General features: G+C 41.5%; 1 protein-coding gene across 3 annotated transcripts; it reads left to right on the forward strand.

Annotated features, from left to right (window-relative positions):
- Nucleotides 1-862: 862 nt before the first annotated feature.
- Nucleotides 863-19802, forward strand: Cd48 (CD48 molecule). 3 transcript variants are annotated; one of them, XM_074047690.1, is made up of 5 exons: nt 863-1021; nt 1999-2123; nt 10286-10582; nt 14214-14507; nt 18037-19802. In XM_074047690.1, exons 2-4 carry the CDS (start codon nt 2048-2050, stop codon nt 14504-14506), a joined length of 666 nt encoding a protein of 221 aa, XP_073903791.1. In that variant the 5' UTR covers nt 863-1021; nt 1999-2047; the 3' UTR covers nt 14507; nt 18037-19802. The 3 variants fall into 3 exon arrangements, with proteins under 3 accessions (XP_073903791.1, XP_020029919.2, XP_073903790.1); XM_020174330.2 differs by having other exon boundaries at nt 14214-14480; XM_074047689.1 differs by having other exon boundaries at nt 884-1042; nt 14214-14480.
- The last annotated feature ends 1997 nt before the right edge of the window (nt 19803-21799 follow it).

Genomic DNA, 21799 nt, shown 5'->3' on the forward strand with positions numbered 1-21799 from the left:
GGGGGAGTCAGAAACAAGGAGTAAAGAGCAGGAGAGGTGATTCTGGAAGGATCACTAAAGGAAGTAAAACTTGAGTAAATACTCACTACTTGAATACTTTCCAAGGATGGCCAGCTGGCCTAGTAGAGAAGAGGAGAGAGAAACTCCAGGAAGGGGAAATAGCAAGCACAAAGCAAGGAGATGAGGAAGAAAAAGTGGCTGGTGCCTAGTCGGGACTGAGTTCTGGAGGGGATGTAAAATATACATCCATCTTGCACACAGAGGCATGTGTTTATGGAGGGAATGATAAAGTGACAGTAACCTACATCCTCATTCACACCCTATCTCATTGTCCTACTCTCATGGGGCCCTCTTGAAGTTCACAGTTTTAGAAGAAGGGAGACAACTTCAAATCCTCACTTGATAGCTCCTTCCATTCTTAACTCAGATTGTTAACTAGCCAGACTCTAGGGGATCCTTTAAGGGGGTTGGATAGTAAGGCATGGGGTAATGGCACTTTGGGGTGGGTGGTCCTGGGCACAAAGCCAAAGGGAAGGCTTGAGGTAAATGGGCAATAGAGGAGGAAAGGGAGGGAAGAGGAGCACCACAGACACAGATCTACTCACCCCTCTAGTGCTCCCTCTCTCCTCAAAATGAGGCTTATCTCCAGGTAATTGCTTCTAGATTACTTCATATCTTTCTTCACTCACTCTCTGCTCCCCCATCTCCTCTGGAGAACTCAGTTCTTCCCTCTCTCTCTCCTCCCTCTTCCTAAGAACACCCTATTAAGCTGGGTGGGGAAATCATTTCTTAGAAACTTCAGGGCTCAAGTAAAGCACATCCACATTTTACTTCCTATCTTTTCATTTGACTCCACCTCCTCCTCTTCAGTTCCTTTTAAAGGTTTGCTTAAAAATCTCCCCTAGGTAATGCCACTTCAACCTTGCTTATTTACTCCTGCTACATCTTCTCTTCTAGTCTGAAGATTTGCTATTTCCCACACTAGAAGAATTGCTGACGGTGGAGGAAACAGCAAGCACAGGCAAGGAGTCAAGAAAGAAAAGTGGGTGGGGCCTGGTTAGGAGTGATTTTTGGAGGGCAGGGTTCAGCCTCTTGTCTTCCTCATGGACATGGAGAATACATGGGGAGGGGTGACTGGAGCTGAAGCATGACCTCAGGCGAGGCTGACCCTGAATTTCAATAAGGTGCAAGTAGTGATACCTGCCCTGCCCACCTCAGAGAGCTCCAATGCGATCAGGGGCACGGTGTGTCATACACAATTTCAGGAATTGGGTTGACCCAGTTTCCCTTTGCTGACTCTTTGGGGAGGATGACTGCTTCTGTAACAGAAGCTCACAAGTTGAAGAGAGAGGCCATCTTATTGGCCACCTCCATTTGGAGAATCAGAAATGTCCTCAATTCTAAAATGATTATAGATATTCTGTATCAGAGACTGTGGCTTGCCGAATGGGTCCTCCAAAGTGAACTGGGTGGGCAAATAATTAATTGAATTGGAATAAGGAATGGAGCCAAGACAAGGGTGGGGAATCCATTCTTTTGAGCCAAGTAATCTCTTCTAGTAATGTTCAGTGAAGAGACTGATGTAAAAATTTGAACATTGAATTTGCCATAAGGGAAGAGCTAGAGGTGGGAGATGCAGCACCAAGGCTGTGTAGATCTGATTTCTAGACTTTGCTCTGAATGGAACCTACCCATGCTTGGTGGGCACCCGCTATGTCTTAGCTCCTAAATTAATCAGAGTGATTTCTTCCTGAGGACAAAAGTCTTAGATTCTTTGTCAAGGACCCTTTATCCTTTCTGAGCACTGAATACTCTAAGAATCCAATAGAAGTTATGAATCTTCTCTCCACCAAAAAGCACTCATACATATTAAAATTATTTTTTCTATTGCCATGGTGTTTGAGAGTGAAAAAAAAAACCTAGTACAACTTCCTGTTTCTGGTTTCCTCATGTAGACTTGCATCATGAGTTCCTTTTCTACCCTTGGTTCCTTTCTAGCCTAGCTCTCGGCTGTCTCCAGCATTTTTGGCAAGATCTGGAAAGTAACATGTACCCTAGAAGATGGGAGTTGTATCTGACTCTGGATATACTACTGCTGCCTCTGCTGGTGACTAGCAATCAAGGTACTTTCCACCAACTGTCTGCCTGTGATTGGGTCATATGGGAAATGGAGATGGGATTTGGCTGAACCTTGGAAGTAGGGTCTGATCTACTACAGATCTAGCAGGGATCTAGCAGGTGCTCCCATTCTGGTAGCAGGATTGTGGTAAGGTTGGGGAGCCTTCCTTAACCTTTGCGAATCAAGCTCCATCTGTTTTCCCAAGAAGACATGACAAAAACAGGACCTGGGGAGACGAGGAAGTAGGCCCCTTGCATTTCATTCCATGACTGCTGGCCTATGATGTTGTGGAAACGTTTTTTTTTTTTTTTTCCTTTTAAATAAGAGGAAGCTCTTTACTAATAGTTGTCACATTTTATGCTCAGACATCTTGAGCCAAGATAAATGATATCATTTTCCCAGAGGTCAAAATTATAGGAAAGAAACTTGGAAAGGATTGTTCTATCTAGGATCTCTGAATCAGAGTCTGAGATGCCTCCATATCAAAAGAACCCCAATATCTGATTGTTAAGAGTCAAGATCCATTCCTCTGCCACAGCCTGACCTAGATCAGCACATGTGCCTAGGGACTGAGCCACTTTTCCCTTTCCTAACCCTCTTCATCCAGTACCTGTCTTCTCAGGCCAGCTGAGAAGGAGTTAAGTTTTTGCCTTTCTTCTTATTTCCCCAGATAAATAATTCAGGTCTACTTTTTACTTAAGGAATGCTCAGCAGTATGGGTAAAATTAGTAACATGAACAACATGAGGAGGTTACACAGCCTCACAAACTGCAACGGTGTGCAGCATTTAGGACCTGGTGAGATGAGTTTGTAATGTGTGGAGGAAACCTGGCTGGTCACTCATTCTTGGGGAACAATTCTTTGGGTCTGGTCTGGTCTATGACTATATAAGTTAGGGACACACTGTCTTCAGGGTCCTTTGTAACTGTATGGGCACCATGGGCCTGCCTCAACTCATAGGGTACTGGAATGGGCTTTGAATTTGGGACCAATGTGAGGCACTAACTCAGCTGTGGGGAAAGTTACAGCTATTGGCACTGGAACATTTCAGGATTTTCCCTAGTTGTGTCAAAAAGACCCTGACAGTTACTTATTCTCTCGCTTTTCCTTTTTTGGGCTTCCACTGGGTCATTTATTCTCTTTTGCTTAAAATGTGCAGATGACCCCTGGTCATTATGCACAAAGGACTGTAGACATATTGCCCTTTGTCAGGATGTCCTGGGCTTAGGTTCCAGTTTTTGACTTTGTTTCTATTAACCACATCTGAATTTTGCTGTTTGCCCAGAAAGAGGCATCCTCTCTCTTACCTCTGGGCTTATGTACTAGCCTTTCTTTCTGCCTGGAATTCAATGCATGCCACTCTTCCTGCATCTCCTTTTAGCATTCATTTTCATGTGGCTTCCTCTTAATCTTGGGTTCCTGATGACAGTTTGTGAGTTGTTTATTTGATTCTGTTCCTTTGAGCGCCGTGAGGAGAGGAAACACGCTCAGTGTGATGCTGCTGCATGTAGCACGGTGCCTGGAACACAGCATGTGCTCAATAAATCAATGAATGACTTCAAAAACTTCCTTTTAGACTCTACATCCATTTCTTCCTGAGGGTATGAGTAGTTTCTCCTCCTTGACATGGGACACTTTTGTGGAAAAATTTGAGAAGCTCTCTTAGATCTCCTTCTTCACCTGTCCTTAGACTTGAGTTTCTCAGCTCTCTGGTTTCGAGGCAGTGATGCAGAGTGTCCTCTGCTAATAGTCATTTTACTCTCTCCCCACAGCACTTAGGGTGCCTGGAAATGTTTTACTTGGAATCAGAAGAACTATATCCTGTTTGGATTTCATGTTGTGGGATTTTTCTATGAGTTGCAAAATTTTCCTGAGCCTCAACTTCCTCCGCTGTTTAACGGCTATAATAACATGCTTCCTGTTTCTAGGAGGGTTTGCTAATAACATCAAATGAAATAAAACATGAAGTTACAAATGTGACACACACATAATCTGAGACAGATAAAAGTCTGGAGTGAGCATAAATAAACTTCTAGACTTTCCAGACATGTGTCCAATATTGGACTCACCATCCTTGTTCTGGCTGTCTATTGCTGTTTAACAAGCCACCACAGCATCGTGGCTTAAAATAATAACAACCGATTTATTTTGCCCACTGTGGGTAGGTTGTGCTCAGCATCTTTCACTCGGGGGCCTCTCACATGTTTGCAGGAAGATTGTGGCAGGACCTCGGTCATTTCAAAGGCTTCTTCACTTACATGGCTGCTGCTTAGGCTGAGGAAGACTCAAAACAGTGAGGTGCCTGGAACCATCCAGTTAGGCCTCCCAGAGTGTGCCTCAGGAGCAAAAGCAAATGCTGCATAGTGTTTTCTAATCTAGCTTTGCAAGTCATACCTCTGCAGCCTGTTGAGGTAGTCATCAAGTCCTATCCAGGTTCAAGAGGACAAACCCCACCTACTAATGGGAAAAATGTAAAAAAAATTAATAGATTTAAAAAGAAAAATAAGGGGGAAAGAGGTGGGGAAAGGATATAGGGGGTGAATATGGTGCAAATACCATGTACACATGTATGTAAATGGAAAATGGTATCTGTTGAAACTCTTCCAGGAACAGCAGGGGTGGGGGGAGAAGGGATAAAAGAGAATGGTGGAGGGAGTGAATTCAAGTATATTATATTTGATACATTGTAAGAACTTTTGTAAATGCCGTAATGTACCCCCCACCCAGCACAACAATTAAAAAAACTCTAAAAATAGAACTGCCATCTGATCCAGCAATACCACCCCAAGGGACATATCTGAAGGAAGGTAAGTCAGGTATATACCTGCACAGCCCCACACCCAAAAAAGAAAACCAAACTTTTATAATCTTTCCTGCCCTCAAACTACTGCTCCTTCACTGTTCCTTACATCAACAAGTGACAACTCCCATTGTTCAGTTGCTTCAGCCAGAAGTTTAGAAATTATCCTCAATTCCTTTCTTTCCCTTGCTCTCCACACCCACTGAGTAGATTCTATTAACTCTACCTCCAAAATTATCTCTCAAATATGTCCATTTCCATCCGCCCTCACTGCCATCCATCCTAGACACGTTACCACTTTCTTTTATCACCAATTACAATAGTCGTCTATCCTAATTGCCCTTTTCACCCTGTTCTTTCTTTCTAGCTTATTCTGTACACTGCCATTGGTGGAAGTTTTCTAAAATGGTCCTCTGTCTTCCTCCTAAGACTCTTCAGTAGCTGCTATGGTGAATGAGAGAACAGAAATTTGATAATAAAGCTCACACACACATCATCATCATAGTTGCCTCCTGTGCTCACCTTGTCTGTGTTCATTCTACTTCTTTAAATGAATCTTGCTTTTGTTGTTTGAGCATTTGATACTAATTTTTCTTTTCCCCTTTGGTTGAAACACTCATTATTCCCAGTCCTCATATTTTCTTGGCTTAATCTTACTTATATTAATTCCTACTTATACTTTCTACAGAAGCCATTCTTGAACCCTAAATTCAAGTCACACGTTTCCTTTTATGTGTCCCTCAGCAGTCCATATTTTCCTTATCCTAACACTTATCAACAATAGTGGAATTGTCTGATTGTTTTTATTTACTGAAGTGAAAGATTCTTAAGGGAAAGAGCTATATTTATCTATTGTTTGCTTGTTTGATATTTTGGTGGTACTGGGGTTCAAACTCAGGGCCTTGTGCTTGCTAGGGGGGCACACTACTCCTTGAGTCATTCCACTAGCCCATATTTATCTACTAAGCACACAGAGCCTAGCACATAGTAAGTGCTTCCTGTAAGTTATTAGATGAATGAGCAAATGAGTAAGTTGATGCACTTATGTATGTTTGTTTGAAGAAATAGATGAAAAAACAGATTGAAGAAAGAAAGGAAGGAGAGAAGACAGGAGTAAGTTATGAGTCATTTCAGCCAGGTTGAGATCTCTGAGTGAACTCACTGGCCCTGACAAATTCTTTCCCCTATTTCTCACAGTGGCTATATCAAATCTTGCCTTTATCTTCAAGGTATCTTTTTTTTTATTCATTTATTCACATGTGCATACATTGTTTGGGTCATTTCTCCACCCTTCCCCCCCCTCCCCTTCTTCCCCTCCCCTCCCTCCCTTCCCCTCAGATCTTCAAGTCATCTTACTTCAGTCCTCTGCCTATCAGCAGAGAACTCACGTCCTATTTTGTTGAAGAAGTCTAGGCTAGAGATATTAGGCAGGAAACCCTTTGATTTCCTGTCCATCATTTCCAAACCAGAAACTTCTCTATAACCCCAACCGTCTTCCCTTAGAGCATGAGGTATCCTCCTCCCAGTCAACTGTGCTTTCAACTTTGTGCTGAGCCCTTATGAGCCCAGTCCTATCCCTTCTCCCCATGTCTCCTCCTCTCCTGGCTTCGTCCCGTGGCATATCTTAGCTTAAGTCATTTCCCTCCCTAAATAAAATAAATAAAACCAAAGCCCCTCTCTACTTGCTATGCCCTTTACATAATTCCTTTCTTCCCATCCACACTGAAATGTCTTGGGAGAACATTTGATATCCTTTTCTCTTTCCTTGCCTTCAGATTCCAGTCACAATAATGCCTACACTCATTATATTTCCTATGTCAGGAAACAGTACCCTGTTTATTTTGTCACTCAATACACAAATCTGGGGTCCTGATATCTATTGCCAAATTACTTCCTGAAAGGGTTTGTGTAGGTTTGTTAATCTTTGATCTCATCAGAGTGCTCCAGGTAACTCCATATCTATATCTTTAAAACTCACCTCCTCCTTTTCTTGCTTAACAATTTTACTAGAAGCATGAGTCATGTTTCTACAGTAATCAGAGTCAAAGTTTTCTCTTTTGAACATCTTTCTCTTTCTTGAGTAATGTGTTTGGTATGAGATTTTTTGAGGGGAGGAAGTGTCTTTTTGAGAAAGGGTCTTGTGATCCAGGTTGACCAGGAACTTGTTATGTATCTGGAGCTGGCTTTGAACTCACAATCTTCCTACCTCAGCTTCCTGGGTGTTAGGAGTACATGTGCACTTCCATGTCCAGATATGACTTCTTTCCATATGATTTTTTTCTTTATAATTCTGCTTTTCTACAGACAAGAAACATGGGTGAGCACAGGCAGTATCACTTGTGTTCCTATTATAAGCTACAGGTAAACATTGTTGCTCTATCTTATACTTTAAGACACATTACCAACTGCTTAGTCCTATTAGAATTAAGCCAAAATAGTAGTTCCATGTAAGCTTGCTTTGCCTACCTTCTAAAATATGGAACTATTAGAAGGTGCAGCAAGATTTTATCAATAATTTAACCACTTCCTTATTTCTTAGTAAGAAGTTCTGGCCAACCATCAGGTCAGTCTTTTTAGAATTATTACACACAGATGCCTGTGTCTCGACACCCTGACATGTTGGAATAGCTAAGGTTTCTACTTGCCTCTATAACTGTGAGTTGGTCCATCTTCTGAACATATGGCTGAGACTTATTGGAGAGCTGTCAAGCACTACCTAGGTTAGAATTCTTAATCAAAGTTGGGGTGGGGATTTGTCACGCAGGGAACACTTAACAATGCCTAGAGGCACTTTTGGCTGTCACAACTGGAGAAATGCTATTAGTATCTAATAGGCAGAAGCCAGGGACATTGCTAAAGGGTCTTCAAAACACAGGACAGATGCAATTCCCCCAAAAGGAATTATTTGGCTCAAAATATCAATAATGTCAAGATTGGAAAAACACTGACTTAGGCTGCCTATTATTATCATTTCTACTAATTCACATGGACCCAAGAATGAAAGTAAGTATGGAATATATGTCTAGAGGTTTTTAAATCCTGGAGAGAATGTCCTCCTAGGCTTTAAGAGGCCACACACTCTGCCCTGCTGATATCAGAGCCTGGCTTGCCAGGAACACTGTGGTTTGCCAATAGTTGTTGCTTGAACTGAAATGATTCAGTGAGAGAAACTGTAAAATATGGACTACATCAATTAGAAGCACTGTGGAAGTAAGTGCCTGGGTGTGTCTGCATAGGTACCAGGACAGGGCAGGTGCTTAATAAATATTTGCTGAATAGATAGAGGTTGAGAGGATGAATGAATCCTGAAATGAAGGATAGATGAAAGCCCTGGGGAAATGGTAGCCACTGGGAAGTGAAAAGCAAGATATATATTATGTTGAATAATATAAGTGAGATTTTGAGTGACAATGTGTGACACCTATGATATAGGATACATTCCTTCTTTCTTCTACCTTTAGCTTTTTTTCTGGCTGCTCATTCCCAGATTATATATGCATATTCTTCATTTTTATTCCCCCTACAAGAAGAACCAATAGACCTGCCTTCATTTTGCACCTTCTTGCTATTATCTTTTCTTTCTCCTTGCCTTATCCAAACCAGGTTTTTCAGAACCTGAGGCTTATACAATTTAGGGTATCTTCAAGAAAAAATAACTAACAGAACCTAAATACAAATAGGAATAAAAATTAACTCAGTTAGATGAGAAAAGAAACCCCAACAAATTATCAGTTTTTAAAAGCTGACAACTACTTTATAAATCACGAAAGCCAAAATAATAACATGGCAATTTTAATTAAATGTCTTCATGCTACGGAAATACTTTGCCACTGAACAGCTCAGGCTTCTGCTTGCTTCAAACCTTGTTTCTCCACTACTTCCCTCCTACTGTCTGGTTGCTATATGCCCACGGAGAGAGCAGGTGAAGCTGCACACAGGGCATCAGGGATTACCCTGGGTGCCATTTCTTCAACAAAGTGATGGCAGTACCTCACACAGAAGAATCTGTGAACCACATAAATATATCCCAGTGAGTTCCAACTAAATATTTTCCAGTTCTAGTTCCTCTTAGATAGTTTGAAAAATACCCACAGTGTGACATCACCTAGTTCAAACGGAAATGTGATGAAGGGGGTGTTGGACTGGAAAGAGGCAGTGGTATAATTATTTGTACTTAAAACTGTATTGTGTTTTGTAAAAAAAAAAAAATCAGTGCATGAAGACACTTTGAGGGCCCCTCCAGAGCTGTACCAGGGGTTCTAAAGCTTCAGTTTCATTACTTTAAAGTAGTTCTGCCTGTGACCCAAACGCTCAAATAGTTTTCAAATGATCTCTAATGACTTGCTTTTAAATAAAGTGTACCTGGGAATGGCGGTGCATGGCCATAACCCCAGCTTTCAGGAGGGGGAGGAAAGAGGACATGAGTTTAAGACCAGCCTGGGATACACAGTTAGACCTTATCTCAAAAAACCAAGGGCTAGGGTGTATCTCAGTTGTAGAGTACTTGCCTAGCATGCATGTGGCCCTAGGTTTGATCCCTAGCACTGCCCCCCAAAAAACTGTGAATGCACACAATATATGAGCTATTTCTACAGGCTATTTTTTTCCAGAGTAAAACACTATCAACAAAGTGAAAATATCTCTCTAATCCCAAATCTCTCCCTAACTATATTTATTAACACTCATTCCCCTAGCTCACTCCAGACCATCAACTCTGGCCTCTTTGCTATTATTTAAATATGGCAGGCACTCCTCCACCACAGGACTTTTGCTCTATATCTTCCTTCTGCATGAGTCACTCTTACTCAAGATTGACTTCCTTTCTCCTCTCTTGAGTCTTTGCTCAGATGTGACCAACTTAAAAATGACATTTGCCAGTCATCAACTTCTACCAATATTCACAACTTTCCTTTCTCTATTCTAAGGTTTCTCCTTTGTCATAGCAATTATCACTGCTATGACAAAATGTATTTAATGTATTTAGTTATTGTATTTATTGTTTACTCTGTTAGCTCGAGGATCTTTGCTGTTTAGTTCATTGATGTATACCAAGTGTCTCAAACAGTACCTGATACATTTCTCAACAAACAGTAGTGGTTTTTGTTTGTTTGTTTGTTTGTTTTGTGGGTACTGGGCGAGGCAGGTGCTCTACCACTTGACCTCCAGTCCCAAACACTAGCTTTTAAACATCCTTTGATTCAGACTGCATTCCTGATCAGGGTCAAGACTTCTGATGAAGACCATATGCACTGCTTCACAGCAGAAATCCCTTCTTGGTTCCCTATGCCACCAGTCCAAGCTAAATCAGAACCACTGGGTAGCAATACTTTCTCCAAGGTGGGTCTCACTCTGATTTTCATTTGCAGATACTTCGCAAATTGTGATGTCCGGAAGCAACGTGAGCCTGCAAATCTCAGAGATACCCAAAAACTTCACACATCTGACCTGGCTTCATACTACCAAACAAAAGATTGTAGAATGGACATTGGGTGAAACTCCTAACTACTTCCAGTCTAGATTTAAGGACAAAGTCATTCTTGATCCTGAAAGTGCTGTGCTACACATCAAAGAGGTTGGAAAAGAAGAGAACGGCATCTACCTCTTAAGAGTGTTGATGCAGAATGGAAGTGAAAAAGAGAGGAAGATAACCCTGAAGGTGATTGGTGAGTTAGAGGAGCCAAGGGTTATGCTCCCACTCCAGGACCCTAGGTGGGCCACTGGGAGTTATGGGGACACTCTGGGAGAAGGAGAGAAAAACCTCAGGACAGGTTTAATTTACTTAGCCTGAAGCCAGTTTGGCTTGGGAGTAAACCTGGGGCTAGTAGAACTCAAAACTGGTAACCACAGGACATCTAAAACCTGCTCTGGAGGGCTGGGCACATTGGCTGAGCATCATGTGATAGTCTTTTTGTCTCTCTCTCTCTCTCTCTCTCTCTCACACACACACACACACACATGCACACGCACACACATGCACGCACATGACAAAATACTCGAGAGAAACAGTGCAAAGGACAAAAGATTTATCTGGGCTCATGGTTTCGGACCATGGTTGCTTGACTTTTTTTGCCATGGGACTGTGAGGAGGCAGAGCATCACAGTGGAGATGGTGCAGTGAACAGAACTGCTCCTCTCCTAGTGGGAAAGAAGGAGAGGGGTGGGAGAAGGGGTAGGAACAAGATACATCTTTCAAAGTCATGCTCCAGTGACCTACTTCCTCAATGAGGCCACACCGTTCACAGTTTCTGCTACTTTCCAATAGTCTATTCAATTATGAATTCATCAATGAATTAATCCATTGATTGATAAAATCATAGTTCTCACAATCCAGTTTCCAAAAGTACCTCCATCTGGGAACACAGGAGCCTTATGGGGGACACAAACAGAAAGAAACAAACAGTAAAGAAAGAAGACAATAGAGATCATTTCTTCTCTGTTTCTTTCATTCTGTCCTGTAATCCAAATCAGTTCTGAATTCATTCTAATTGTATCTTTGAACTTAGCACTCATCAGGCTTATGAAAAAAAGATATAAAAACATAAACATTGGGGCAGAAGCTATTAAGGGTGTCTTTAATCTATTAGGATGAGTGTGACAAAAACTTCCACTTACAGCTCCAGACTAATCATTATATATGGAATAAGGACTAGAGCTTTGTACTTGGAGTCAGACAGACTTGGGTTCAAGACTTTTGACTAAGTGAAATAAGTCAGGTGCAGAAAGACCAATAGATTCGTGGAAGCTAAAAAAGTCAATCTCATAAAAGTAGAGAATAGCATAGTGGTCACTAGAGGAAGATTGAATAATGGGTGCCAAATTCAGTTAAATAGAAGGAATTAGTTTTAGTGCTCGAAAGCACAGTAGATTTATTATATATTTCAAAGTAACTAGAAGAGTTCCTAGCACATGGAAATGATAAATGTTTTGAGATGAATCGAATTACCCCAATTTGATCATTACACATTGCATACATGTGCTAAATTATTACCCAGTACCCCCTCAATATATATAATTATTATGTGTCCATTAAAACTTTAGAAAAATATGTTAATATCTCTATGCCTATATTTAGGTAAGGTTCTTTTGATGGCAAGTAATAGAAACCAATTCACTGTACCTTTACCAAAAAAGGAGAAGTTATTTTAAGAAACTGGGACTGTTTAGAACAATTTAAGCAATGTAGAATTGTCAAGAGGACTGAAGGGCAGGAAAACAAAACCAGGACCAGTCTATAGCCCCCAGGCTCAGGAATCTGTAGACTACACCTATCAATCCCGGCTTATTTCTCCAAGCTTATACTTTTGTACCCCCAAGTTTAAGTTCTCCAAGAAATTTGATAAGAAACAGACTTATCCAACTTAGTTCAGGTGTTTGTGTATGATCTAAACATGGACAAAAGGACCAAGTAATAACTAAGAAATGTGGTTCCTGGGAGGTCTCCATGGGGTTGGGTGAGGAATACTGCAGAAGAAGGGCTGGGCTGAGATCCAAGGGAGAGGTCCCTCATTATATTATGGGAATGATTATATCCACTTTTTAGAATGCTATGAAGATCAAAGTAGATAATAAAAGTGAAAAAGGAATTTAATGCTAACAGAGTGCAGATGAAGTGTTGTATATATTCAGGTCCCAGCAGCGAGATGATCCTTGCTCTAAGAGGCTAAAGTCACTTCTTATTCATTTTCTCCACGTCATATGGCCTGAAATTCAGGAAGTCTTGCGAACAGGAAAATCTCATACAATTTTGTTCTTGTAAACCAGTTAAGACCAAAAATGAATAAAGAAATAAAATTTAAAAGCCTCTACTTATACCACGTACCAACATCTGTAATTTCTGTTGTATAAATACTCCCACTGCAGCTGATTCCAAGTTATTAAAGGTTTTTCACAATCACCTTGTAAAATTTCTAAATACCTAAATTTCTAAATACCAGCACACCCTCCTCAGGTGTGCTAAGCAGAAGGATCATCCTTCAGTGCAGTCCAGGCATTTGTGGTAGCTCAAAGGGATGTCTTGAAGCCAAACCACCCTAGCTGCTCACCCACAAATTCCCAGGGCTGTGCTAATCATGGTGGGAAATGCAGAAGGAGGGTAAGGCATAAAGCTAGAATAGAGGAAATGGTGAAAACCAGCTCAGTTAAAGTGTATAAGGGAAGTTCAGCAATCAGACAGTGCTTCATGGAGGAGATGAAATTTGAGTTCAGGAGGCCAGATTGGTAGTTCTTTTACAGTACCCCCCGCCACACACACACAACCAGAGACCAGCTGATCTGGTAAATTCTTGATCACGTTTTAATCTTAATCAGTGTACCTAATACTGTTTGTAAGGTATTTTACCCTTAACTAGAATGAAAAAACTGCCAGAGAATTTTAGGTAAACCAGTGTTAGCTAAGGAAGGACCAGATACCGTGGTCATCTCTTATCATATCTGGCAGTAGGACAACAGAAGTGATGATAATGTGACCTCCAGCATGTATGCAATACTTACACCATGCAAAAAAAGCATGGTTTCCTTCTAGAGACAGGAGTGGTGGCATGAGCCTGTGCTAAGCACTGGGGAAGGTGAGGCAAGAGGACCTCAAGTTCGTGGCTATCAGGGCTACATAGTGAGTTCCAGACTAGCCTAGACTACATAGTAAGATGTTGTCTCAAAAAACAAACAAATAAAAACCTTGCTATGTGGCATACACTGTGCTAGACACTGAGATACCAGAGACAACCAACCAATCAACACTGACATGTGCTGGAAGATACAGGAGTTTCTTCCCTGTAGCTCCATCAGAGTCCAGGGCATGACATTTCCCCTGAGTGGCTGTGCAAAGGGCTTTGCCATGGGCAAGCCAGGACCCCTTATCTCAGGACTCTCCCTGAATCTGAGCTCAAGAATCTTGAGGGACAAACTGGCCTCAAGGTGCCAGATGTGAACTATTAGAGAAGGGGCCCTGAGCATCTCAGACAGTTGGGACACCAAGTCTGGCCTCAGCTGATCTCCCCACCAGCTACCCTGTTGCACTTTCTGGCTCATAGATGGCTGTCATCCCATTTTGTTCATGGTTGCATGTAACGGAGTCTGGCTCCCCCTACTGGATTCAGCCTAGAGTCACCTCCAAGGAACAGCTCTTACAGTCTGAAGCCTCCAAGAACAAATTGCTCATTGGCTCCCTCTGTAGGAGCCTCTTCTCCATGACTGCCTCACCAGTCCCTTCCTGGTTCCCTTTATAACCCTTCACAGCATAAATGCTTCATAAATGTATAAATTCATTGTTTCACCTTATGACATACTCATTTTCAGACCCTGTACCCAAGCCTGTCATAAAAATTGAGAAGATACAGAAACTGGACGACAACTGTTACCTGAATCTATCATGTTTGACACAGAATGAGTCTGTTGACTACCTTTGGTACAGGGACTCAGGGCCCTTTTCCAAGGAGCTCCAGAGAAGTGTGCTTGAAGTCATCATTAATCCACAGAACCAATCAAAGTTTTACACCTGCCAAGTCAGCAATCCTGTAAGCAGCAAGAACGACACGCTGTACTTCATTCCACCCTGTGACCTGGGTAAGAAATGTCTCCAGGGGTGCTGAGGTGGGCACAGGGTGACTGCTTTTCTTTGCAATGAAGTAAAGATGTGAGGATTCTACTCAGTCTTCTAGCACAGAATGTAGTTGGGAATCCCAAAGGTGTCTGTGAGGCTTGAGAAACTCTCTCTGGGCTCTGCCACCACCTTTCAGCTAGCTCACCTCACCTTTGTGGCACTCAGTGACCTCATCCACCAATGGCATTCAGCATAGGATCTCTGATGCTCCCCCCAATCTCCACCCCCAATGCATGATCTTCAAATCTGAGGTCTGGGGAATTATAGGACAATCTGAGACATCAGAGTGAGCAGGAGAAAAAAGGGCAAGAGAGAGAACAGTCTAGACATTACTGAGCAGATGCTTTGAAGGGTTTCTGATGGGTAGCTTAAAGCAGCAAGGAAAGAAAGTAAAGTACATGAGCTTGAGAGGGTCACTCTCTCCTGGAGACAGCCTAATCTGCAGGTGGATACTGCCAGGTTTATGCTTCTTGCTGAAGGCAGAAAGGACAGCTCTTGGTTTCATATTTCAGATTCCTCTGTCTCTCAGGAGGATCTACTCACGAGAGCATCACTCCTGTTCTAATTCAGGCCTACACTACCTGTGTGGTGTAGGAGCAGCTAAAGTCATAGGTTTTAAAGTTGGTCACATCTGGGGTCAATCCTGATATCGTCACTTACTAGCTAAAGAAGTTTAGTAGCTTTTCCAAGTTGTGTCTGTCTTAAATATAAGACAAGATAATAGTTCTTATCTCATAATGTTATAAGGAATAAGTGAGTCAAAATATGTAACTTTCTTAATATTGTGTCTGACAAGTCTTCAATGAAAACTGGCTAAACCAGGCTCAGTTCTTCAAGTCTGGAGACTCTAGGACTTAGGGGATCATTAATAAGTTTGGATTACAATCTCCAGCACACTAGGCCCCATGCCTTCATGCCTTCAAAGTGACATTGCTTAGTCCTGGTACACATATCCTTCCAGCATAACTCATATTTGTGGTGCCAATGTTTACCTATTATCCCTGTCCATGTCCAGTCACCGGGGATGCTGGCCTTTGGGAACATTGCTCTCCCGTGGTCTTCCTGGGCTCAGTCTTCCCCTTTGCCTGTGCTGGTTCACCTCTGTTTCCACATGTGGGCTATGAGATCTGTATGTTTTTCCTTCTTCTTCTCAACTAATTGGTCAGGTCATGCCTCCTAACATCCCTTGCTCTTCTACCAACACAGATCCAATGAAACCACAATTTGACTTGGCAATTCCAATGTTACTTTCATGTCAATACCACATATCTGAGATACAGAAAAAGGAAGGAGCACAGTCCTGTCCCTTATAGCATGAAGTAACTGCTTATCTGCAGAGAGGTCCCCTTTTGTGGAAAGGGCTAAAACAGTCTTGATATTTTTTAGTCATCATATTATCCTAGAAAGCATTCCCCAAATCCTTCTCCATCACTCATTTCCTTTGTCTTATGATTTCTCCTTCTTACTTCTCCTCTGCTCTTCTTTCCTTCCCTTCTTTTCTGTTCTCTTTCCTTTTTCCCCCTATCTCTGTTTCCCCTTTCCTTTTTTCCTCCCAGTTAGTATAGATGGTTAGTGGGGTGGAAAAACAAGGAGAAATGGTCCTTCCTGTCCTAAAGTCAGCTATGCATAACATTATAAGGTCATCTGTTTATATCTGAAACTCACCTATCTTATATGAGATCAATTCTTTCCCAGACCCACAGCACATCACACAACTAAGCAGTTTGTTTATTTTTAAAACATCATCCTAATATGTTATTTAAAAAATATTTATCATATGCTAGATAGTGAACAAAGTCCAATGATATATTAACTCATGTAATCCTCAGGAGAGCCTAAGGCAACATTATTTTGGTAATTATCCTTCACAACTTTTTTTTTTTATTCATATGTGCATACAAGGCTTGGGTCATTTCTCCCCCCTGCCCCCACCCCCTCCCTTACCACCCACTCCACCCCCTCCCGCTCCCCCCCACCCCCTCAATACCCAGCAGAAACTATTTTGCTCTTATCTCTAATTTTGTTGTAGAGAGAGTATAAGCAATAATAGGAAGGAACAAGGGTTTTTGCTGGTTGAGATAAGGATAGCTATACAGGGAGTTGACTCACATTAATTTCCTGTGTGTGTGTGTTACCTTCTAGGTTAATTCTTTTTCATCTAACCTTTTCTCTAGTTCCTGATCCCCTTTTCCCATTGGCCTCTGTTGCTTTTAAGGTATCTGCTTTAGTTTCTCTGTGTTAAGGGCAACAAATGCTAGCTAATTTTTTGGTGTCTTACCAATCTTCACCTCTCCCTTGTGTGCTCTCGATTTTATCATGTGCTCAAAGTCCAATCCCATTGTTGTGTTTGCCCTTGATCTAATGTCCACATATGAGGGAGAACTATGATTTTTGGTCTTTTGAGCCAGGCTAACCTCACTCAGAATGATGTTCTCCAATTCCATCCATTTACCAGCAAATGATAACATTTCGTTCTTCTTCATGGCTGCATAAAATTCCATTGTGTATAGATACCACAGTTTCTTAATCCATTCATCAGTGGTGGGGCATCTTGGCTGTTTCCATAACTTGGCTATTGTGAATAGTGCCGCAATAAACATGGGTGTGCAGGTGCCTCTGGAGTAACCTGTGTCACAGTCTTTTGGGTATATCCCCAAGAGCCTTCACAACTTTTTGAAATTATTGTTGTGCTGGGTGGGGGTACATGGTAGCATTTTCAAAGATTCTTACAATGCATCAAATATATCATACTTGAATTTATTCCCTCCACTTCTCTCCTTCATTCCCCCTCCCCCAATTCCCGGAACAGTTTCAACAGGTATCATTTTTGCATTTACATACATGTGTACACATTATTTGCACCTTATTCATCCTCCTACCCCTTTCCTTGACACCTCCCCCCTCCCACTAGCTCTGCCCTCCTGTTCGCCAATTTTGCAGAAGAAAAAACATAAAAGAGTAAGAGAAACATGGTGTTTTTCTAGTTTGAGATAAAGATAGCTACACAGGGAGTTTCCTTGTGTTGTTTGCATGCATGTATGTATTACAACCCCAATTGGTTCATCTCCACCAGTCCTCTTCACCCCTCCTTAGTCCCCTTCCCACAGTGGCCCCAGTCAGTTTAAGATTTCTATATTCATTCCTGTACCATGAGCACATCAACCACATTTAAGTTTTTTTTTCCTTCCCTTGCCCTATCCCTCCCGTGTGCAGCCTCTCCTTAGTGTGACCCCTGTCCTATAAAATATTATGCATTTGTTTTAGGTTTATGATCTGCATATGAGGGAGAACATGCAGCTTTTGTAAGGCAGTGTATTTAAGGGATTTCTTCACTCTTTCTATTTTAAATTAGTAAGGATTGAGCTTTTGCAAGGAAAAGGATGTCCCAGGCACACTGGGATTGGCTTTGGGAAGGAAACTGCTTGCCTTGCTTAAAGAGTTCCCATGTCAAAGTCCAGTACTGCTATACCTTATCAATACATCAGTCAAGACACTTAGGTGTCTTTCTTGTTCTTTCAGCCCAATCCTCTGGAGTAACACAGATTGCAGATTGGCTAATGTTCACGGTACTCACCACTCTTGGCCTTCTGTTTACCTGAGATGAGCGCTTCTTTCTCAAGAGTGAAACTTCAAGTCCAGAGACCGTCGTCTTCATCACAACAATGCTCTTAGCCAGCATAGGAGTTCTGGCTATATGGGACAGGGGAAGCATCAAGATTTTCAATTAGCTTTTTAAAAATGATGGTCGCTATTTCATTTTATATTCCCTAGTTCATTTCCAACATACATAAAATGATATGCATACATTCCTTCCACCCCCTAAAAAATGTGCTCACACTATGCTAATATTTCCTTTTACATTTTTTAAAATATATTTCGATTTTGTAGTGCTGATGATTGAAGCCAGATCCTTGGGTATGCTAGGCAAGCCCTCTACCACTAAATTACATGTCCAGCCTGGCAAAAATTTTTTTACCTGTTTAGATATTTAATATGTCCATCAAAGTGGATTCCTGAAGTTGCTCAAATTCTGTCAGATTGTGCCTGCATCATTAACCTGGACAAACTGGAACACAAAGATGAAGAGCTTGAGATTACAGGCTCCTGTTCTCAGCACAGCTGAGAAGTTAAGTTATGCTACCTCTGACATTTGTTCTAACATCTATACCAAGTTTCCTGGGGTTCTGCTCTCCCAAGATCCTTTCCTACACCAAGTCCAGCCTCCTTTTCTGTGGTTTGACTAGAATCCCACTTCTTAGGTCTCCTGTGAATATGAAGTCAGGTTTGCTCCCTGAGAACTGAGTATGCAGATTTATCACCTAACAAGGATCCTTGTCACCAAGCCTTTCATGGAGACCTGAGTTCTCCTTTCTCTTTTCACAAATGTCACTATGTGAGCAAGACTTCAAGTCTTAGATGTGTCATGGGATCCAATGAAAGCCTGAGATTGACACAATGTTCTCACCAAGATCTGTCACTAAAAGCGGGCAAAAGTTCCCAGGTCCACCCCTGCATAACTCCTAGGATTTTTTTCTTTTTTGCTTCTCTAAGTCCCTTCATGGGCCCAGAGCTGGCCAGGGGCAGGAAGGTGGGAGCACTAAAAGATGCTCTTTCCCTTTAGGAAACTGCCTACCACAGACAACTTTCTCCTTAAACCGGGCCAGCCTCTCCTACCTCTGTTTTTTTTTTTTTTTTTTTTTTTAACCAAGAGTTTACATTGGGGTCCTCAGTTCTTGCATTCCTATGAGGGAAGAGTTCAAGCAAGACATGGAACACAGTGGAAATAATAATAAAGTTTATTAAGAATAATAAAGCTGGAATTGGAGGTGTGGCTCAAGTGGTACAGCGCCTGCTTTGCAATCATGAAGCCCTGAGTTCAAACCCCAGTCCCACCAATAAATAAATAAACAAATAGAATAGAGTAGCATAGAATAGTCAAGTCTATTAAGAGAAGGATGAGTACATCCCCATAAAGAAGAGCAGGCTGTCTCAGAGAGATCAACAGCACACTTTCTGTGTTCCAGCTTTATTGGGGATTTAAGGGGAAGGTTTCAGAGAACCTTTGATAGCTTTATCAAAACACTATCTTTTTTAAAATCAATTATATCTTATCATAAACTTTACCACAATCCTTTTACGACTTGGCTTTACCCTTCTGGTTTTACCCTTATCTACTTGTTTCCATTTTGTAACAATCCTTTAAGACAAAACCTTATGTTGCCATGTAAAAACTTTTTTTGTCCAGAAAATGTCCTCTTATCTTATAAATTTCTTACCTCTCGTCATGCCTTACCAAATCCAATCAATGATATCTTAGCATAAACCCTGACCTGATCCTAAGACATGCTTTTAGCCTTCTGCTTTTGCTCATACTTGGCCCTTTCCATTTTGGAACAATCCTTGGCTTTTAGGACAAAACCTTATTTACATACAAAATCCTTTCTTAGTCAAATATTTTCTCCTTCTTTATTATCTTTTCCTTCTCCTCATCTTCTACTAACTGGTCTCTTTTTACCTTCTTTGCTAACCCAAACTATATTTATGACAAGATAAAACAAATAAAGATCACCTTTCCATACATGGCTGTAGATACTATGTAAGCTTTCGCATTATAGAATGTTACATTTTAACTAGGGCTGGCTAAGATAACAAAACTTCTGAATGACCTTACCAGCAAAGCAAGAAAGAGAGAAAATACACAAAGAGCCTAAAATTTTTACATGTTTACCCTGTATTCACAGCTTAGGATACAAAAGAAAAATAGTCTGAATAATAGTCCAGAGTGATAGAGTAAAACTGAAAAGGCCTCCATATTGATAAGGAATCAGGTAAGCTTACCAGAATCAGAGAAAAATAAAATTGTCTGTACCTTGAGTTTCCTGACTTGGCTTGCCAAAATAAGTCACCAGATTTGGATCACTGGGTCCAGGAACCAGAAAGTTCTTGATCTATGTTGGAGAAAGAATTTGAGGATGGACACAGAGGAGAATTAAGCAAGAGTGTGTTTATTAATGCAAAGCAAAGCAAAGATGCATCCTCAGATGGGAGAGTGGGCAGACTCCAGGAGTGCTGTGCTGGCAGTCCCAAGATTTTAGTGAGTCTGTAGACTTGGCAATGGTCATTCCTGGAAATCTGGGCGATGTGTCATCAACTCTTCCTACATGTTGGGAGGTGGGGTTCTTGGTCTTGAATGACCAGAGGCTTGTGTATTTTGTGGACTCCAGAGGCTGTAGGTCAGCAAGACCCTGTTGTTTGTCACAAGTCATTCTGTTAACTAAGCAATGTAAGATGTGATTCCTTATCAATGTCCAAACCATCATCCTCAGCCATCAGATTTCTAACTCTCTGCAAAGTCCCTATATCACTTTTACCTGCCACAAAGAAGCCCTCCCCTTTGTACCCCATCTCCTATGTGACAGAGGTGATACTTCTGTTCATCAAACCCTTTCATTTTTCCCCTTTGTTAGTGGAAAAACTCCTTTTCCCAACTCCCTTTGCATCTAGCCATCTGTTGGTTCCAGCCAACAGAAAGGTGTAGAATTGATGTAGGAGAAAGTAAGGGAGTCTGGGAAGTGGAGCCATAGTAATGCAACGACCTTGGATTTGAGTCATTGCTTGGAAAGCAGCTGTATTGAGCATACCTGATAAGTTTAGTTTGGGGTCTGGGGTGTAGCTCAGCGGTAGAGTACTTGCTGAGCATGCATAAAGCCTTGGGGTCAATCCTGATCACCATCCACACAAAAATACCCTTGCCTAGAAGGTTCATGTTTTGTCTGATACCATAGATAATTCCCTAAGATACTCTGCTTCTTCAGCCAAGCCTGCAGTCCCATCCCAACCTCAGCTCTCATCAGTCTGCATCCTCCAGTCAGACTATCTTCCGAGCAGACTATCTCAGCTTTCTTTCTTGAAATTGTTCCCTTCATTTTTCTTTGTAGAAGAGGAGGTTTTCTGAGGAAATGTGTACACACATGTGTACACACACACAGGAATAGAATATAAAGAGCACTTCTGGGGAAAATAGTAAAAAGGAAAGGAACGCCTCTCTTTTGTTTTTTGATGGTGCCAAGGTTTGAATTCAGGGCTTTTGTATTTGTTAAGCCAGTGTCTACAGCTTCAGCCAGACCTTCAGCCCAAGGAATGCTTCTTTATTTCACAAATAAGCTGTTTCTCAGCCACCAAAACAGGCACACCTCTCCAAATATCACAATTCTATTAGTGCTAGTAACTTGGAAACCTGAGGCAAATCTTACCTTAGATGGCCCAGGTCACAGGCACCAAC

This window comes from Castor canadensis, chromosome 11, assembly GCF_047511655.1.
Source record: "Castor canadensis chromosome 11, mCasCan1.hap1v2, whole genome shotgun sequence".
In the NCBI taxonomy this organism is placed as follows: Eukaryota; Metazoa; Chordata; class Mammalia; order Rodentia; family Castoridae; genus Castor; species Castor canadensis.

Coding starts and splice junctions, on each gene's coding strand:
- Cd48 (XM_020174330.2), top strand. CDS start 2,048: ATGTACCCTAGAAGATGGGAGTTGTATCTGACTCTGGATATACTACTG. Junction 2,124..10,285: donor GCTGGTGACTAGCAATCAAG/GTACTTTCCACC, acceptor TTTCATTTGCAG/ATACTTCGCAAATTGTGATG. Junction 14,481..18,036: donor CATTCCACCCTGTGACCTGG/GTAAGAAATGTC, acceptor TTGTTCTTTCAG/CCCAATCCTCTGGAGTAACA.